At 38.2% G+C, this 21651-nt stretch overlaps 1 protein-coding gene across 1 annotated transcript in view; it reads left to right on the top strand.

Moving 5' to 3' along the window:
* Positions 1 to 21651, top strand: part of hcn2b (hyperpolarization activated cyclic nucleotide-gated potassium channel 2b) — a 46534-nt gene that overhangs the window by 16442 nt on the left and 8441 nt on the right. The window contains exons 4-7 of the mRNA XM_028026664.1: positions 1076 to 1294; positions 14244 to 14390; positions 15568 to 15808; positions 20468 to 20632. Coding sequence (XP_027882465.1) covers positions 1076 to 1294; positions 14244 to 14390; positions 15568 to 15808; positions 20468 to 20632 — 772 coding nt within the window. The remainder of the gene's footprint in view (positions 1 to 1075; positions 1295 to 14243; positions 14391 to 15567; positions 15809 to 20467; positions 20633 to 21651) is intronic.

Here is a 21651-nt window from a genome sequence, read left to right as displayed (position 1 = left end):
CCGATTGAATCAAGAAGCAAATTTCTGTGACTTCCCTATGTGTAAAAGGTTCCTAATCCTGACATTTATCCACCTGCAGTGTTGCAGCATGCTGATAGCAGTTTTACATCTTTTCCCAACTTGCGTTAGTCTAAGTGAGCCTCAGTCTGGTACAGGATGCCTAAAATATGTCTGAAAATAGCAGCACTGTAAAACAAAATAAATGTACAGATAGAGCAACTAAAACTAATATGTTGTTTATTATGCTTTTAATTCTAACTTTCTATTTTCTAATAACAGGATGACTCAGCTTCAAGGCACAAAACATACCACTATGGGTTTTTGTTGTTGTTGTTTTACAGAAATCTAAATTGTTTTTATTTTATTTCCTCACTTCATCTCAGATCGCTTTACTAAATGGTAATTTTCAACCATTTGCACTTCTGCAAACATATTTTCCTCCTCCCTCTTCAAAACCGAGCCCATTTGAATTTCAAATTCAATGCAAATTAGGCTGGAGAAACACAAATCAGATAAGAATCTATCCAATCAAATAGTGCCTTCAGGGCTTGTGAGTTTTTGAGGAAGCACCCTTCATGTACATAGGTAACCTTGAGGCGGTTTGCCCACAGCAGCTGTTTAAGGAGGGAAAGTGGGGTGCCAGTGAAGGGCCGTCTAATGAGTCCAAAATGAGAGAATTAGGGCCAGCTGAGTGTTCGAGCACCAATCAAAAGAGAAACGGAGAAGGCAGTTAAGACTCTTCATTAACAACTCTCTCCTCATTAACAACTCTCTTTTTACCTCCTCTTTCTCGGCCGGGACGAGGCAATTCTGCTTAGTGACGATGATTAGACCCTCTACAAAACCTGAACCACTCAGCAGACACAGAGCTACAGACTTCGCTACAGGAATTTCTCACCCATAAAACGTCTCAAATACATCCTCTTTCACCACTTCAGTCACACTTGTACATGCTGCTGCTGCTGCTTCCTCGCTAGAGAATAAAAGTATGACGCCTCAACAGATTGGCTCTCTTGACATAAAACCAAAAACCGCACCTACTTGCCTCTAACCAGCTTCTTCCGCTCTCCAACAGAACGACTCATGGAGCGAGCTCTACTCCTTCGCCCTCTTCAAGGCCATGAGTCACATGCTGTGCATTGGATACGGCAGGCAAGCCCCAGAGAGCATGTCGGACATCTGGCTGACCATGCTCAGTATGATCGTGGGAGCGACCTGCTACGCCATGTTTATTGGCCACGCAACTGCCCTCATCCAGTCTCTGGATTCATCAAGGCGGCAGTACCAGGAAAAGGTAGGGATGTTGTTGCAAATCAGTTAACTAACATCTTAAACAACCCATGTGTTTGTGTTTAGGTTAATACTTAAGGGCAAAGATTCAGCACAGAGCCCCACTATTAGAAACTGAAAGAGATATTACTTAAAAAAAAAAAAAAAGCACCAGATCTGCCTAGGTTGCTTTGATATTGGTAATTAAAGCAGATGTAACTTTATTTCATCTTTAGGGTTTGTTGTCTAGTTTCCAATTTGTTTGTCAAATCAAGAAAGCAGGAAGCGAACTACATTCTGTATTTACCCAGTATTCTGGGTAAATATAGCCTAAAAAAGAGCGAGTATAAGGGTGCTCATGTTTGTTTGTTTTGTTTTTTGTTTTACTAAAGACTAAAGAGAAATTCTACAACCAGTAAAATCTGACAACACTCCAATTTTATTTACATTTAGCAAAGAAGTTAGTTGTGCTCATGTCTTCTTCGGAGGTTTTCGTGTTGCTTCCTTCTGTAGTTCTTGGTGTAATCTCACCACCAGCACTGAAGTAGGCAGGCTTTTCAAAGGGTTTGACACAGTGCAGAGTGTAAATGTTGCAATTTTGGTCCCCAATCGAGCCGAGTCTATGGAACTGTGAAACGTGAAAATTCCCTTTGTGTATCATGGAATTATCTCTGCATGTTGTTTTCTGACTGATCAGTAACACCTAAAACATACTTGATATCAGGGGCTGTTAATTTTTTCCCCTTCTGCATTTCATATACATGTACCATTTGTCGTCTCTAACTGTCTTCGACATTGTATATCAACCAGGTGGGACATTTTGTTCCTGCTTGGACAATTTAAAGCGATTTCTCTGTTTTCTCATAGTTTCCTGTAAGAAATGTGACTAAATAACTCCAACAAGTAATGTCTTTTGGCTTGATCAGACATCATGATCTGTCTTATAAGAGCAATCTGACCCAAACAGGGATTAGAATGAACAAAAATTGAAAAAGGGAGTCATATACCAAGAAATTAAGAATGTTATTCTCCAGCCATTTGCTGTTGGGATTGTTTTATCAAATTATTCATTCGCTCAAGGTGAAGATATTTCTCAAAACCGGCCAATGTCTGAGCTAATACTATGTTGTAATTAGTTTCTTTGTGAGAAATAAAAACAACTGTTTACTGCAGTCTGTGTGTAAAGGACTTAAGATGCAGATCAGGCTGTAACCCCCCAGTACTGCCCCCGTTTGCCTCTATGAAGACATTACTTTCTGTTTATTTGCCCAACAGTGTAAATAAAGTTGTGACATTTGATATGAATAGAAAGAATAGTTTATTTGATACCAATGGACTTTGATGGAAACAGCATCTGCTCCATTAGTCCGATATTCATGGCTGTATCGTGCCGGACCAGCGCACATCTGGCCTCTTTGTACAGCAGAAGATCAAAGCTTGTGGAGTCTGCAGGCTGGAAAAGGGGGCCGTGCTTTTGCTTTATAACCCTGCTGTGTCAGGGGTGTCCTGTGACTTGTTAGCTCCCTCAGATCCTGGGTGATGTGGAGATCCTGCAGTCTGTCCCGTCTGCACGTCACTGTAGAGTCCCAAGCAAACACATCAGAACACCAGGTCCTTTACTCTGAACCCTAAAAAGCTCAATTATGTCTTTTCTCTCTGAATTGTAATCATGTTGTAGATTTATTTTCCTCATTTTGTTGTTCTCGATTGATGGTGCATCACGTTCAAGACAGTCTGCGGCGATCCCGTTTTGCTTTTTAAGGTTATGATATCACCCCGCATCCACAGTATTGTTTAAATACAGTGCTGACTCTAGTGGCTGGACTGGTTTTTAAAATTAAACAGATTACCAATGTTTACATTATATAACATTTACAAGCATAATATAGTTGTGACCAGAGTGTAATGGTAAAAGCAGAATCAGCCAGAACCCAAAACGCAGCCACAACAAGAGGATGGTAAACCAAAAAGTTTTATTACTAAAGTAAATGGTGTAGAAGGGTGTGGTCACACTAGTGGGTCAGGGATGAGGAATCCACAGGGGTCAGGAGTCCAGCCGGGGGAGGGGAGGGTGAAAGGACAAGGGGAGATCTGTGGGGGTCTCAGGGGACAAACAGACGACAGGGACAAAATCCACCAACCAGAGGCTGAGTCATGAAACGGTCCAGGGTCATGCACGGGAGGGTCTCAGGCAGTGAAAATCCAGAATCCAGAAGGCAGGAGGCAGGGTCAGAAGCAGGCAGGGTTCAGCAACAGGACTTTCAACAGCAAAAGGATAAGGCAAAAATCTGTGGTCAAAAACAGGCAGGATCAGAAACCAGAAAACACTTTGAGACATGAAACAAGGCTTGAAAGCTGTGACAGTGGCAACAGACAATCTCGCACTGAGCTGGTGACGAGCAGCTGTTTAAATAGGGACCAGCTCATTGCAGGTGAGGGCAATGAGCAATCAGCACAGCCAAGGCAGAGCTGAAGTGCTGGAATCATGACACAGAGTTCTTATAATATTCATCAGAAGGAGGGATGGCATGAAATTTACGCTCATCAATTCTTAAAATTAAGAATCATATACATATCCAAATATTTATATACACCTACAGTTTTATCTGGTTAATTTGTTGAAAAACTGGCGCTTTTTGTAGCTATGAATGAAGTTCTGTTACAATTCTGGACGAACGTTTGAAGTCTTGGCAAAAAATAAACGACACAGTTGATTTTAATTGGCTGTTTTCCTGGCGTGGATCCATCTTTTAAACACAACTCACCATATTTTAACAGGACTGAGATCAAGGATTTTCCAAAAGGTTAACGTTAGCCTGATTTTCAGTTTCAAAGGTATTTTTGATGTTTATTTGTCTGACTGTGTCCAAGTTACAACTATCTACCTGCCGATTTGAAGTGAAGTCTAATACTGTGAATGTAGCCATCCACCGTCACCATTCCATCAACAGCACCTCCACCAAATAATCCCACAGCATGCCACTTCCACCACCGTGCTTGACAGCTGATACAGTTTAGCCTCATCTTTAAAAACTTCTTTCCAAGTCCTGTTTTGAGATAATAAACCTCAAAATATCTCACTCTTTGTTTCCTCTGACCACTCCAGAAGTAACTTGTCTTTTTCACTAGCAATTCCTGAATACCCTACCTCATTTCCTTTCATCTGTGCCAGGGATGGGGATGTGGGGAGGGTTAATACATTTAATGCAGTCTAACAGGACAAAAAATAATTTCAACTGGCTTTGGAATGAAAAATAGACAAACCTAGCACTTCTCCAACCCCCTTCCTACCTTAATCCTCTTGAAAATGTAAGGACTATGATTAAAAGATGAGTAAACATGGGAACCAACCTATTTAACAGATCCTTTTCATGTGTTAGAGAGGTGATGTGAAATGAATTTCAACTAATTCACCAAATTTTCCTCCATGTTTGTAAATTTTTTTTACTATTTCACCCTGAAGACATAATGGCTCAAATTAATAATAAAAAAACCCCCAAAATGAATAAGACAGCCATTCCCAGGATGAGTGTATGTAAACGTCTGAGCAGTACTTTAGAAGACGCAGGTCAAAGGCAAAGCACATTTATAAAAACTTAATTAACAATTATCGCTAATTGTCTCCAATCCTCCTTTCGGTTTGAGTCAAAGACAAGCATTAAATTCCCACAGTGCAATTCACAGAAAAGCATGAAATAAAATCATTTTAAAAAAGATGCCACCTGCAAACCTGGAGGCAGTTTTTGGTTTGTTTACCACCAGCTTCTCAACTGTGACTTTTCAGGAAAGAAATGCGAGTCACAAATTTATCATGACTTCTCAAAACAGTCTTAGTCTCTACCTTTAACCTTACTATGCTTGCTTGCGCAATTTTTAAACCAACCTAACTTTCCCTTTCATCTTGCCCTTTATTTTAACATTTTCACTTTACCCACTTGTAATATAGTATCTTATATTTTACATATTTATTAGAACTAATTAGCTCTATAAACTTTGTGTGGTCAAGGGTTATTTTAAAATTTGTTTTACCCCTCCAGGGGGTCTTTTGTGGGCTCTAGTGTCCCTTATATGACAGTAGGCTGACAGGAAACGGGGAAGGAGAGGGGGGAAGACATGCGGTAAATGTCGTCGGGTCCGGGAGTCGAACCCGCGACGGCCGTGTCGAGGACTCGAGGCCTCCAAATACGGGTCGCGCTAACCACTACGCCACCACGGCACGCCCAGGTCAAGAGTTATTTTAAAAGTTCCTCACTATATTTTTCATATTCTCTTTGTACGTCATATACAGTATTTCTAAACGGCAGATTTGTTTTAGATTTAGAATCACAGTACCTAAAACTGCTCTTGAAGAATGCTCACTGTTTCTTTAATTTCATAGCTTTTCTGTCACTATGCCAGTTAATCCATTTTTGAAACCTTTCTTTGGCTTCATTGTGTGAGCGAGGACAAAAAAAAAAACAATCTTACTGTACAATAGCAGTATAATTGCTTTCCAGTTGAACACTTTGACATTAGGGCTGTGAGCCTAATAGGAGGTCCTCCTGCTGTAGGCAGAGTTCTGTGTTTAATAAAGACTCAAGAGAAAATGGAAAGGAGGGGCGAAAGAGCTGCTGACTCCGAGCTGGTGTCTGTTTTCTGTCAGTTTCTCGAGGCTCTCCTCTGTCAGCGCTGCGGCGTACACAGCCGTCGGTTCCTGTCGTCCATCCTGTTTCCTGTTCTCTTGTGGTGCGCCGCAGAAAAATAATGAACAGAGATGCAACACCCTGCAAGGATGAACCGGCACAAGTCATTCTCGAACCTATTGATCCCTGATGCCCCGCGGCTGTTTTCGTCCATCGCTAACCGACGAGGAACAGCACGCAGAGCGGATCTGGATTGGAACTGAACTTTGTGGGGAAACAGATTAATTATATACAGTAGTGTAAATGCTAATGACAGCGCGGACATGTGTTGACTCAACACAAAGTAAACAGTCAGCGTTGTGAGCCATGTTAAGACAGAAATGTAATAACAGCTGTGATAGTTACCATCATCTCAGGCTCAGAGCCTCCGGATGAAAGAATGAGAGGGTTTCTGCGGTTTACTGCAAAGCTGGTTTAGACAAACAAGCCCATAATTTTCCTGCTTTTTCAGATTCAGACGCCCGATTTACATGGTTAGTTTGTGATCAGAACAGAAAGAGGAACAGTGGCAGGGAGAGATTACTAAGAAGGTCGAAGATTTCCAACCGATATTTATCTATTTTTTATTCTTTGACTACTTTCACAACTTTTTTTTATCAATAGCTGCCATATTGGATTCCTTGGGTTTCTCTCTGATGTGATGGAGACATTTCATTAGTTTTAAACTAAATGTCTTTATTTTTTTCTTTTATGAAACTTAGCTTTAATGCTTATCTTCCTAACTTTTGTAACTGTTAAAACTATTAACAACTCATTTCAGTAACTTCCTCTGATTCCTTAATAGGTTTAGATTTTGGTCTGAATTAAAAGCTAATCTCTTAAGCTTATTACATAATTTAGAGCACTGGTTTTCTGTCAGTCTTTTCACTTTTTCCTTGGTATTGAGGTTTAAGTTTTGTGTTCTGTGCTGGGTTTAGGCATGAGCTAGTTTCCCTAACCATATAATCAAAGTTTTCAATTGTTTAGTTTTTGCTCAAATTTTGTCTAACAGGCCCTACTAAATAACCACTAAATATCAGGTCTAGTAGTACAGATGACTCTTAACTTTTCATAATTTATCTTATGGCCTTTGTTCACTGCCCTTCCTTCAGTGATGGTTTCCCAGCTGGTTTCCACCCATGAAGCACTAATTAGTTCATTTTGCTGCATATGATATGAACTAAAAGCACAGCTCCAGATGGTCAGGATCTTCCTTGAGTTCTGTAAATATGTTATTTTGCGAATTAAATTTTTTGTCTCAGAGCTTTACCTTTTAACAATTTTCACAATAAATCCTTTTTAGTTGGGAAAATTATTTATAAAAATTCTACTTAATAACAGGTTCTGTTGATTCTTTTCAGCTGTCTTATCTAAAGACCTTTTTGGATATGTAAATTGTCTGGTGTATTTTGTTGAGCTGACAATATGGCATTGATTGTTTTTTTTTTTTGACAAAGTAAAGATTTGTTTTTGTTCAGTAACAATTATGGGACATATACTGCAAGGGTTGTTATAAAGTTAGCAGGTAATAGTACTTATCTTTTATCACCTTGTATTTGTTTGTGTTAAAGTAGCATTCTGAAGTAGTGCTACAGAAAGAGTAGTGCTACAATTAGCACACCTTATTGTCCCTCTGTCATCCCTTCCTTCTTGTACTGGAGACCAGTTTCCTTCCTGATAAATTTCTCCACAACCCTTGTTCCATCTCCAAGCCACCAGCCCTTTCTCGTTTCATCTGTCACTTTGCCCTTGCGCTGTTGGGCAGTACACCAGCTGCCAGGAACACCACACATGTACAGGGGGCATTAGCCATTACATAACTGCACTCCTGCTTCCACTCCTCCATCACTCTCTCCCCTTCATAGTTGAGAGACGGGAGACTCGGGTCCCCCGGGGCCTTCCTTGATTAAGATGAACACTGTTTCACTTTTCCTGGACGCTTAAAATTTTAATTTAGAAATTGTATCTTTATTTTTTTCCAGAAGCCCGAAACCTCAAAGGGATCTGGGTTAGGTTTTATTGATTGCTGTGTCATCTCCCCTTTTGATCAAAAGTTCACTGATTTTAGCTTGCAACTGAACTCTTCACTAAAAACCGCTCCAAAACAATTATTTGGAAGTCGTTCAAATGTTTACTTTCCACTGAGTTTAAGTGAAGGATGTTCTAAATAATCAGTAAAAGTAAAATTTTAAAAACTGAATCACATAACTTTAACAAAAATAGCATTTTCTCATGACAGAAGCAGTGATCTTGAAAAATAAGTTCTACTTTAGTTCAGCAAAAAAAAAAAAAAAAAGTTTTTACTATTTTTAGTCTTCACCAATCCCAAATTACACATAAGCAAAATGTATTATTGTCTTAAGAACCTTAAAATTAATTTGTGCAAAACTATTTAAAAATGTTAGAATTTCATTGGCGAAATCAAAATAAAATCACTTTATATATGACGGTTTTAAAACTGTGACTTACCTTGACACTAATAATCAGCATCAGCTTATTGTCTGACTCCTGTAACCCTTTGGTTGTGTTTAATTAAGGGAGGAGAGGAGGCGTCAGACTCATCAGGACGGTCAAAAACTCACAACCACACTGTGGAATATTGGGAATTCCACAGTGTTGTCCTTTCATAAACACACTCTTCGCCAGCCTTACAAAGCCCGGTTGCACAGCCGCTATATTTTCAAACATGAAAATGAGCAGAGTCCAAACGACCCGTAACGTTACTAAAAGTTAGGGAGCTAACATGTCCGTCTCAGTCCATTTGTCCATCTGTAGCATGTTTCTCCCACGCTCTCTACAGAGAAGCAGTGGCACATACTTGTGACATCATTAATTATACTAGAGTATCTTAAGGAGACACAATTACGGCTGTTACACTCCCTCTAGAAAAACGTACTTCACGCAAATGTTTCTCCCTTGCAGCATTTATGACACCACACTCTGTATGAAATCTCCAAATCTTTCTGACAGTTGCACCTTTTTATCATGTATTTGATCATGTTTTCTTCCCAGAGTTATTTTCGTGGGAAGAACATTCCCACGGGATCACACTTCCACCATCATGCTTCGGTAGGGATAGTACTTTTCCAATCACATAAAGTTCACACATAAACCTCAACCCCATAAAGTCTGTTACTAAATCATCTTAATATTGCCTTGAAAACATAATATGAATAGGAATTTCCTGTCAAAACTGAAGAAGAGAAAACTGGTGCATGCTTTCGTTTTCAATAGGTTGGATTAATGTAACTGTGTCTTCACTGGTCTCAGTAAAAAATAAATCAGGCAGTTGCAGCTCATCCAGGAAAGTGGATCCTCCCACTTTGTGTTTTGTGTAGATTTCTTTGAAAGAAACTCAGTTTTGTGTGAATTTATCAATACGGTTCATCCTAAATTATTAAATCAATTAGACAATTCAGTTAAAATTCCAGGAAATTTCCTCACAAACTAACACACAAACACGTTATATATATGTCACTTCCTGAGCCATGATGCTCAGAAGCATGGACCGTTAATAAAATTCCCAATTCAATTTATACTTCTCCCCTCTGTGGCAGCTCACAATGACAGCCATGCATCATACTTACAATCCACCGACTCAGGGGTGTATGTCCCATAAAAAACCCTCTTTGCTGCATCTGCCTCCTGCTAAGCCCACAGGCTGAGAGGGTCTGATTTAATTTCCCAAATATATTAAATTGGTTGGTTTCATACAGCGACTGCGGAAAGCTTCAAGTTCACTTTATGTTCATTTTGGGCCACAAAGTTATATTTCATAAGACGTAAACTGCGTTGATCACAATAATCTCCTGGATGATTTGAACTCTGCCATTTACTATATTTATAAAAATGCTTAAAATGTGAGGTCATATGAGTCTCAGCCTCATCCCCTTTGCTTTGAGTGACATGGCCACTAATCTGAGCCTCACGCTGAGAAACCCAGCGGATTGCCTCTACTCCACCAGCCACTGAGATGCCAGTCCAGTTTAATTGAGACTGTCACACTCTGAATCCTGTGGCCGGAAACACTTAATAGAAGTCTTCCAGCTTATCCCCATTTTTAACTAAATGAGGTGGATGCTCTGCAAACTTGGCCACATCATTATTGTTACTGACACACAGCAAGTAGGAAGGACTTTGTTGAATATCTGAAATTTTAAGGTCCATGTAAATTCAGTGTCCCCAAACATAGCAGACTGAACAAGATGCAGCTAAACAAGATCCATCTCTGAGTGTAACAAAATGTCAGGCGTGCTTTCAAATGTGATACGGTTGAGTTTATCAAATGGACCAACAAAGCCAAATAAATGAAGTCCATTTGAAAATCATAAGAAACGGAAAATCTGCAAAGCTTTTTGCAGATTTTCTGCTTTTGGCAGACCCAGTTACAGTTACATTTTCAGCATGTGGTTAATAAAGAATTAAAAAGTGTTTAAAATAAAATGAAAATTCTACAATTTTTTTTAGGTAGTTCAAACACTTCGTTAACTTTATTTTTTCATCTGCACTTTGAATGTGCAAGTTATTTTTGTGCACAACAACTAAAACTCAAATTATAATCAAATCTTGCTGTTAATGCATTATTTGTGAGCCAGTGATAATTTAATGATGGTTATGAAAACGTCCTTCTGCCTTGACTACAGTTTTTGCCTGAAAATACTGTAAATTATATTAAGGATTCAAACCCATATTTAATTGACTATGTTTTGGGTAATAAGAGCAATTAAAGTATTTAATTGCCCTTGCAAAAATAATTATATTATCTAAAGTTACATGGCTTTAGCTATATGTGGATAAAATGTAATATTATGAATCCCAAGGCTTCAGAGTTAAATATATGTGACCCAGAACTAGTTACTCAAGTCAAATTAGATTTTTTTTTACTTTCTATTTTATATGAAGTAAAAAAAAAAGCCACTGAATGATCAACCAAATGTTGCACAAGTTGTGTAATAGAAATATTAACATATATTTCTACTACACAAGTTATTTCATATATTTCCGTTACACAAGACATCTTTTGTATGTCTCTTCTATCATACAAAAAGAGACAACAATTAGAGTAACAGACCAAAATTTGACAAAGTAAATCATACTTTATTCAAAATATTTGTTCTTTTTTTTTCATTTTTAAATTGCAAAAAATAATCCATGGTAATTGAAGCTGGTCCTACAGAGAAAGAAAATCAATGTCTTTCTGAGTCGGTGCTATAATAAGGATATTGTGATTTGAACACAGGGATCAAGTCTCCATTTGATTCTCTAAATCATATGTCACCTTGTAGTGTGGATAAATGTAATTTTCTAGTCTCTGGTTCAAGACTGAGTGCATGTGTCAATGACTGTTGTGTTTAAGGGGAAAGGACCCCACCACCACCTCATACACAAACACACACTCACACACCGAGACCGCTGTAATTCTCCTCTGTTTTTATAATGTTATCTTTTCTAAAATAATTTAAAAAAACAAGATTTTTTAAAATATCTTGTTATTGTGATTTTTGGCAAATCTGGTGGACTCACATTGCTTCACACACCAGACACAGAGAGAGAGATAAACTTTATGTAACATTTAAAACAACTCACACTTTAGGGTCATATGAATCTGTTGTACAGATTGTCACCTCATTTCAGCTAATAGTTTCTCTAATATTCTCGAACAGAGGTTCTGGAAAGAAGAATGTAAATCTTGACTTTTGCTTCTATATGTGAGGCATTTTTATGAATATTCAGCTGGTGAGTTTTCTATAATGCACTGTAAAAAAAAGTCTCTAATTTATGGTAAAATACCAGCAGCAGAATTTTACAATATAAATATGGATTTTACTGTATTTATACGGTAACATTTCTGCAACCACAGCTGCTGATATTTTACCTTAAATTAGAGACGTTTTTTTTTCTTTACAGTATACAGTGTAGCACAGCTGAACATGTTCCAGCTAGCTTCAGTTGTTGCTGTTGTATATCATGCAGTCACATTTCATAAACACACATTTTTGTGATATGTGAACCACAATAATATTTCATGCTTTCTTGCATTTACTAGAAGGTGGAACACATAAAACCGCAAGGACAACACACACATACACACACACCCCCACCCACACACACACACCCCCAGCCCCACACACGCCCACACACACACTCCTGCTATAAATAAAGCATATCTTGGAGCCATTTGTATGCCAAGAACAAGCAGGAATGGCACAATTCTTCCCCCCCAAATGACACCAAGCAGTTTTCCCCTGATGTAGGAAGCCTCAGAGTAGATTAAGCAGCAGCCCATTTCCAGAAAGTATTCAGGCTTGAAATGTGATATGGTCAGTTAGGAGAGCTAGACATTAAGGTACCGCTTGATGCGGATGAAAGTAACAGTGGTCAGTATGTGATCCATTGGGTTTAATTTGACCCTCCACTGAGATTTGTTCACTGCAGGGTCCTGGAGCCAGCTGCTGAGTTCAAGTGAAATTAATACTTTTGCAAGACCATATATATATGTATATATATATATATATATATATATATATGTATATATATATATATATATATATATATATACATATATATATATATGTATATATATATATATATATACAGTACAGACCAAAAGTTTGGACACACCTTCTAATTCAATGGGTTTTCTTTATTTTCATGACTATTTATAAGGCAAGAAATCCCACTTATCAACCTGACAGGGCAGGTTGACCTATGAAGTGAAAACCATTTCAGGTGACGACCTCTTGAAGCTCATCAAGAAAGTGCAGAGTGTGTGCAAAGCACTAATCACAGCAAAAGGTTGCTACTTTGAAGAAACTAGAATATAAGGGGTATTTTCAGTTGTTTTACACTTTTTTGTTTAGTGCATATTTCCACATGTGTTATTCATAGTTTTGATGCCTTCAGTGTGAATCTACAATGTCAATAGTCATGAAAATAAAGGAAACTCATTGAATTAAAAGGTGTGTCCAAACTTTTGGTCTGTACTGTATATATATGATCCATTTTTCAACTCCAGCATAAATAAGACGTATCTTCATTTTTATATGGACATCAATATATTAATCAGGATAATAACTTTCTGTTCATCCATCCATCCAACCATGATTATTTTTGCAAAGTTTCAGGTTCTGGTTCCTATCTCCAGCAGCCGCTGGGCGAGGGCGAGGGGCACCCTTGTGACACACACAGGAAAAACAACCTTACCAATAGCAATTAAATAAATCCCATCATAGATTGTTTGCATGTATGAAAAGAAGGATTGTCATTATATTTTAATGTGCATTTGTTCTGTAAAAAAGAAGAACTTGTGCATGTCACTGCCATCCAGAGAAATTGTGAGGTTGTCTGTGATTACCATGTACAGTCACAGCTCACAGCTGATTGCTCTAAACACAAGCTAGCAGAATAAATTCTCAGGGGCTTCACAGCGCTGTCGTGATTCCTTAACACTTTTATTATAGCTTCTCTCCATAACACATCTGGGTCATGCGGCCCTCATGTGAGCAGGAAATTATACTCACCAATAAGGGAAAAATGTAGTTTATAGTTATTTCTTTTTTAAGGGGAGAGGAATCTATTTCATGATCTACTCAATTTTCAGTAAATGTCTGTGACATGCTTTTGGTAAAATGCCACAAACTGATCATACGGTGACAATGGTTCAGTCCATTGGAAATTCAGATTTCCCAGTTCTAAATCAGAAAATAAAACATAACATTAGGACATTTCTATCTTATGTTAAAAAAATTGTCATTTCTGATGCTGACATTGGTAAACACACAGCAAGAGCTGATGAGTGTAGATGTATAATGTTGTGTTTCAGCACAGACTGCATGGTTTGAAGTTGAAGTTGCGTAGAGATAATTGCATGAAGGCTGATTAGCTAATTAACCAACTTGACCATGAACCCGCAAATCATAACAACTTGATTTAGAAATCAAAACCTCAACAAAATTGCCAAGGTTTATTTACTTATTTATTTTTTATGTATTTACTTCATTCATTTTCAGCTTAAAGTGATCATGTTAGCATAAACAAAAGTACTGTATTAAAATAAGTAGTTTGAAAAAAAAAGTTTTTATTTAGTTTAATTGATTGGTAGTCAACAGAACCCATGTTTATTCTTCCAAACAATGATAAGTAATCTTTAAGCAAATGAAGGTAATAAGTCCTCATACTTATGGAGGCAAAATGGCCGTAATGCCAGATAAACCTCTCAAACTGTTAACAGTTGTGCCTCTAATTCCTGTTCACATTGATCCAACCATCTGTTTTTCCTCTTTTCAATCTCCCCCGACTCTCACCATCTTCTAGTACAAGCAAGTGGAGCAGTACATGTCCTTCCACAAACTGCCGGCTGACTTCCGACAGAAAATCCATGATTACTACGAGCACAGATACCAAGGGAAGATGTTCGACGAGGAGAGCATCCTGGAGGAGCTAAATGAGCCTCTGAGAGAAGTATGAGAATACTCCAATTCATCTCTATATCTACAATTATTACACACCTTCCTCCTTTCTGATTACTGGACTACTGGGATTGTTTTATTTGTAGCCTTCTGTCATATGTGAATGAATTTCCACAGTAACTAATCTTTAAATAAATACCTGTCAGTAACTTAATCATGCATTTGTATGATTAAGTTATTATACTGTCTGGGAACAGACATTTTTTAGATGTCTGTTCCCAGATATCCAAAAAAAAAGTTTTTCAGCCACAAGACCAGAATAGCTCGAACAAACTTTAAATCTCTATAGATGAAAGATAATAAGCTGAATATTCATTGCTATTGTCATAGAAGGTAATGAAACCAAAAGTGTTCCTTTTGTTTGTTTCAGCAGTTATTCGGCCGCAGTTTCCAGGCATTTAATTAAAACTAAATCAGATTTACTTTTTTCACCCCAAGAGAAGTTTGTATAACTTGCTTCACACTGGCATAATGTTTGGCATTAAATATGTCAGGTTTACAGAAGGAGTTGGCAATATGCCCGACGTCAACCCTAGTCAACCAGAAATGGCCAAATTATGATTCCTGGTATAAACTTTGATAAATGTGGACCTAATAATGGTTGTTTTTATCTGTGAGACAATCTGTCACTCTAGCTTTTATTTTGTTTTTTTCAAAACCCCATTCAAAGATCAAGTTGATCTGAAACAAAATAAAATTGCAGAACAGGATGTGAATGCTTTCATTTCAAAATAAAAACTTGTAAGCAGCTTCTGGGTCTTTTAAGCCAGCTGGTAAGCAATGCACAGCAACAGGTGGAGCACCATACAGCTAAAGAAAGTTGCCCACTTCTCTGGCATCTTTATTAAAAAGACTAAGCTGGAGACTAAGACTAAGCCAAGATATATTTTTCTGTTTGTGTAAGTCTGCAAATATTCCTCTTTTTATGTATACAAAGGCATGCAGAAGGCATGTGTGACTTGAATTTTTATAAAAGGAATAGGGTTTTTTTTCTGCTTAGCTGAAATGAATGTTGGAGACAGTTGAAATGTACCAGGTAGATCTAATTTGGATCAATTGTGGTTTAACATATTAGATAATTAATTGTTATTCAATAAAGGCACCGTTTAGGTTTTGCTGCACTTTTAGACATGCCTTGTGATCTCAGTTTCTCCGTCTTCACCTTTTAGGAAATTGTCAACTTCAATTGCCGTAAGCTGGTGGCCTCCATGCCACTGTTTGCCAACGCCGACCCGAACTTTGTGACAGCCATGCTGACCAAGCTGAGGTTTGAAGTCTTCCAGCCAGGAGACTACATCATCAGAGAAGGCACCATTGGCAAGAAGATGTACTTCATTCAGCACGGGGTGGTGAGCGTCCTGACCAAAGGAAGCATCGGCATGAAGCTCATGGACGGCTCCTACTTTGGCGGTACGCCACTTTATCGCATCATTGTTGCTGTGACATGCTTTCTGAATTCTCTGCACCTAAAATTGATACTTCCATACTTTGTTATGAAACAAAACAATACCCTGTAATTTTGAAATGCTAATACATTAGCCTTCTCCAGCTGATTTCTTATTAAATCATTCTTCCTTAACTTTACCCAACATGCACATGCTCTAAACCGATGGTCACATGTACTTTTTTTTAACACACTGTAGTTAAACTCTGTGTGCTGAATTGTTAACATTGGATCCTTACTGCAGCAGATCAGAGTTCACTGATGTGAAAGATGCCCTTAGCACTGTTGCATTAGCCCAAGTTCACAGCATGCTCTTGTGCACACACATCCAATTAATAATAACTAATTAGCTTAGAAGAACTGTGTCTATGGAGCCACGTGTAAAGTCTGATAAAAGGAGCTTAAGCTGTGCCTGTCAACAAAGAAGACGTCACATTTATCCGTGGATTGGAGGGACAGCAGGATCACCATGTACTATGTAGGGTTAAACCACTTTGTGGAAGTGTGCAGAAATGGTGAATTTAATGCTACAATGTAACCTGTGTCCTCTATTACCAGTTGATACCAGTAGATTATGGAAAGTAGGTAGGAGAGTTAGTTAAGTGTAAATTCAGTCAAATCTCCAGATTTAGATTTAAGTAATTTTATAAGCTTACTAAGAAGTTTCTTATGACAAAATATTACTAAATAATATTGATGTTTTAGAGTTGCCGCCTTTTAATCCAAGTCTTTTGCTAAGTACTGAATTTTTTTGCAGAAACACCTTAGCAAAATCACTGAAGCTCAACCAGATTGGATGTAGAGTATCTGTACAGCTCCATTTTTAAATCTTAGCAGATTCTAGACTTGGACTTTGACTTGGGCGCAGTGCACAGTGGCGCAGTATTTAGCAGAACTGTTGCCTTGCAGCAAGAAGGCCCTGGGTTCAATTCCCGGCCCGGGATCTTTCTGGCATGCATGTGTTCTCTCCGTGTCCGGCTTCCTCCCAAAAACATGACAGTCAGGTTAATTGGGCTCTCTAAATTCTCCCTAGGTGTGAGTGTGTATACATGGTTGTTTGTCCTGTCTGTCTCTGTGTTGCCCTGCGACAGACTGGTCACCTTGTCTTGGTCATCCTAATACGTCAATAAGATTGGATCAAGGAGGTTGCTCTGTTCTGGACAGAATGAGCCACAACAACAATACCTTCGTATTAACAACTCTTCAAACTCTACACATACTAGAAAGCAATAGAAAATGTGTGCAGGTGAAGTTGTATTTTTTTGTACCACCCACCCCACCACCACCCTTTGTTTCTAATGCCTCCCTGTTCAACGGCCCATATGGGCCATATCAAAATCTGCAACCACTAATTGGACATCTCCATATGCTACAAATAACTCCAGCTATAAATCCTTTACACTAAAAGGTCCCAAAATAGCTGCTGCAATTGTTCTGCAAAATATCAGAGCTACCCATTAACTCTGGATTCAAGTATCTTTAATAGAACTTTTGCTTTCTTAGTTCCCAGTATGCTATATATTATGTTTACCTGTCATGACTACATAAAGATAATGCATTGGTCTTGCACAAAAAACCCCCAAAACAAAACATAGAGCCTCTTGTAAAGGAATAAAGGTAATGGGTCCAAGATGTCCTCATGAAAATTCATGTTCCTGCTAACGTCCACTCTGAATTTCCAGTATTTCTCTGCATTCATTGTCATCTTTAAGGATGGCACCATGAACTACAACTGGCCAGCTGGTGGTATGAACAATTTATTCAGCCCTCGTGGTTTCATTAGCGTTATTATCCTTTCAATGCACTGCCCACTGGCCACTAATGATGCTGGTAATATGCAAATGTGTGCGTTATGAGAAACCACAAAGATCCCAGGTGAGGGTTTATGAAATGATGTCTTGGTCAGTTTGCGAACAGTAACTCGCACAGAAAGTGGAGCGCCAAAACGTTCTCACTATCGTGTCCCTGAAATCTTCAAAAGGTTCTTATTAGCGCATGTCATGCAAAATATAGCAAATGCGGTAAATCAGCAACCTAACTGAAAATATGCTGAGATTTATCTGTAGCCATTGTGCTACAATATAACCTGGGTAACATCCAAAGTGATCTTTCTGCATCTTTATTGAGTAGAGTAAATTGTACACATTTATTCCCACTAAATATGGCTCAATTTACACACAGGCATATCACATGAGGAGTACATGTTTAGAACATTGTAACTCTGCATTTCGGAGGTGGTCTGTCTAGCTTAATCTTCAGACATTCAGTTTGATTTGCTCCTGGCTGTTGACGTGATGGGGAACGCTATGGTGAGATTGAAAAAGCTCTCTGAGGCCCTTGGGCAGCAGATTTCAACAGCTTGTGAGTGTGGGATAGATTTTAAAGAGCTCTCAAGAGAATATTTGGAAAAAATATTCCACGAATGGATGGCATTCAAATCAATTGCCAACACATCTGGATGTGGCCATCCAAGCAAGTTCAGAGACAGGTAGATTGTCACAGGAAGCGTCTCATTAAAGTAATTTCAACCAAAGCGCTACCACACTAGCAAGTAAGGGGCAGGGTGTCCTACTTTTTCTCATTTGACAAACTTGTTGTATAAGTATATTTTGTTTCACATCCAAACACTGTTACATTTTGGTATTAAAGTGCAGATAAATCACTTTTGTTTCAAAAGACAAAAAAGGAGATTAGGTACGTGACCATTTCTTGAAAATACAAAATATTTAAATAAGGTATTGTGTTGTTTTTTTAAAAAATGATAGTAAATGAGAACAGACACTTGTGTAAACTCTATCACATATAAAAAGTGTATTTATTTGCATTATACATGTCATTTATGTGAAAATTCACTCTTATAAGACAATCTAAGATGAAACATTTTTGATTGCAATTTTAAATTAACGTTTTTTATCATTTTATCAATTGAATGAAATGAGCCATAATGATTATGTTTTTAATTACATGGGCTTTCTGTGGATAGAAAAATGTTAAACTATTTTGAATAGTTAGCTGAGCTTCCTATACTGATTGATAACTAAGATAAATTGGAATTTGTAAAGTGCCTCGAGGCGACATTTGTTGTGGATTAGTACTATATAAACAAACTGAATTAAATTTAATTTTATAAATTTTGCATAACAACCTGAGATTAAATGACTGTGAATTTACTAAATGTTGTCAGGTTGAATTGGGCTGATATTTTTTCCAAGGTTATCAGTCCAGATTTTTCTGGTAGCTCAAAAGGTTTGAGCTCCATGAAACTGAAAAAAACTCCATGGACTGAACGCTTATAGCCAGCAAAAGTTGTCAAATTTTAATTTAACTTTGCTTTAACCAACCAAACACATGAGCTAGCTGTGCATCTGACTGATTTTGAAGAAACTCATTTGCTCCCATCAGAGAAATGCGTCACCCTGTGTGCTATAATTTGTAAAGTTTGATCAGTTGGTCGGTCTGCAGAGAATTCATTTGATTTATTCAGCAATAAGTGAATCTAAAATGTAGTTTTTCTCAGCAGAAGATGGAGGAGTTACGCACAAATAAATAATATTAGATTATTGCTCAGTGTTTTGGCCTTACTAGGGTGACTGTGGCTCAGTGGGAAGAGTAGTGTTTGAGAGCTGTGGGTTTGATTCCAGCCTGCTCCTGAGTCCTGCCACATGTCAACGTGTCCCGGTAGGCAAAGTACTTAACCTCAAGTTTCCTAATGACCTGTGTATTGGTTCATAAATATGCAGGCATGTTTGTAAGTGCGATTGATTTGGTTAAAAGCTGGATCAGTTAGAGACATTTTTAAACTTGGCCGACATTTGTCAGTCAACCTCTCAGCGTCTCAGAGCGGAGGCCATGTTGGTATGAATTTGGTGCTGTTTTTCTCAGACATAGTTATTGTTAAATGTTTTACTAAAACACTTTACTGTAATATGAAACTTTCTCAAACTCCTCATCTGTTGAGAGACAACACACGTTTTCCAAAAGAACAAACAAACCTCTAAGAGACAGATTGTTGTTTGAAAAATCACCCGATTGCTAATGGTGAGTAGGGTTGTGTTTATAAAATGATGTCAAAATTCCTCAGGCACTCACAGTTAATTTTAGTGCAGAACCTTTATTTAGTTTCTTAATGGAGTATTCTTCTGATTTGTTATTCTCTCCCTTTTCCGCTGAGAGTCAGAGGAGGTCGACCTTTAAAGGCGAGGGAAAAGGAGGGCATGTGGTTGTCAAGACAACAGTCAGCCCCAGCCCTCAAAAAAAGTAGAGCTACGGGTAAAAAAGAAATACTGAAGGAAAGGAGGAGGAACAAGTGAAGTAATGAAGCTTAGCTGCACATCTCTAAATATAGTGCATCCTTAACACAGCTGTCAGTGCAGTGCAAACACACAGTTTTGTTAGTTGGTCAAACTAATTATGCGTAATTCCTGCAACGGAAAATCACTGCGATTTGGATCACATATTTACGCACTCCCTTCATTCTTCTTCAGCGGGGAAAAAAGGTTAGCATTTGTTTCAATGCGGCGCTTCACTTTTGGAGCCCTTCTCACTTCCTGATGGCCTAAAGTCTGTCAGTCTGCAATTTTCTGGTTTCTAGTCATGCCTTTATGCTTCCTTTTTCTCCCCTCCAGAGATCTGTCTGCTGACCCGAGGCAGAAGGACAGCCAGTGTTCGAGCTGACACCTACTGCCGCCTGTACTCTCTCTCAGTGGACAATTTTAATGAAGTGCTGGAAGAGTATCCCATGATGAGGAGGGCCTTTGAGACAGTTGCCATCGACCGACTGGACAGGATAGGTAAGACCATCATGTTGTTGGACGAACAGAAGCAGTGGACGACTTCAGCATTCATTTTCGTCAGCAGTAATAACAATACATAAGGTTGTTTAGTAAAGAAGTGTGAGTTCAAGGCTTTAAAACTATTTTTAAAAATATATGATTATGCACCTCATATTGACATTGCTAAAATGTATGTAATGAAAAAACAACTCTACAATAATCTAATGGGAAAATAAAAGTGAGTAGCAGTTTTTCTGTCTCTTCCTTTGACAAGAAATGCTTTACTTTGGAACCAATTTTAAAATGATACTAGGCTGATTTGGTGAGTTTACATTAATATTTAGATCTGAGTCCATGATACCAGCTGTTTTTTGGTAGTTGTTAGATGCATTAAGTGTAGTTGTATCTGAATGTGTCTGCTCAAACAAACTTTTGGTCAACAATTCTTTTACACAAATATAAAAAAAACAAGTAAGTTGATCTCATAAGATTGATTCATAAAATGCAGTGATAGGAAAAAAAAGGTATTTTTTATTTATGAGATGTCTGTTTCAAAAACACTGGTCTGTCTGACAACTGTGACAGCATTGCAGGAAGTGACACTTAAACATTCTTTGTTTATGTTGTCATGTCTCAATGCTTTCAGGGAATATTGCCCTCTAAAGTTAAAACACACACACGCCTACCCGCACACACACACTCTGACACTCTGTTGTTATTTTTCTTCACAATGTGAACAACGTCTGCCCACCACCTTCTGGAGGTCAGCTGTGCTGCTGTTTGTCGCATGACCACATTTGACATGTGTACCAAAAGCTCCGCAGCCACCACCTGTCAGGTGTTGCCATAGCAGCCAAATTTTGTGCATGAGTACCCCATCAGTTTGACAGCTCACTTATTTGGGGAAAGACTGTTTCAAGGCATAACCAGCAGACAAACAGCTCTTCTAGGCTCCACACATGCATTTTGCGAGTTAAACAGTAGTCACACATGCTTTTCTTTTTTGTTTCATCAACAGTATCTTAAAATAAAGATAA

The sequence above is a fragment of the Xiphophorus couchianus genome, chromosome 9 (genome assembly GCF_001444195.1).
Source record: "Xiphophorus couchianus chromosome 9, X_couchianus-1.0, whole genome shotgun sequence".
Classification (NCBI taxonomy): domain Eukaryota; kingdom Metazoa; phylum Chordata; class Actinopteri; order Cyprinodontiformes; family Poeciliidae; genus Xiphophorus; species Xiphophorus couchianus.
This window is presented reverse-complemented; position numbering and strand designations above follow the sequence as displayed.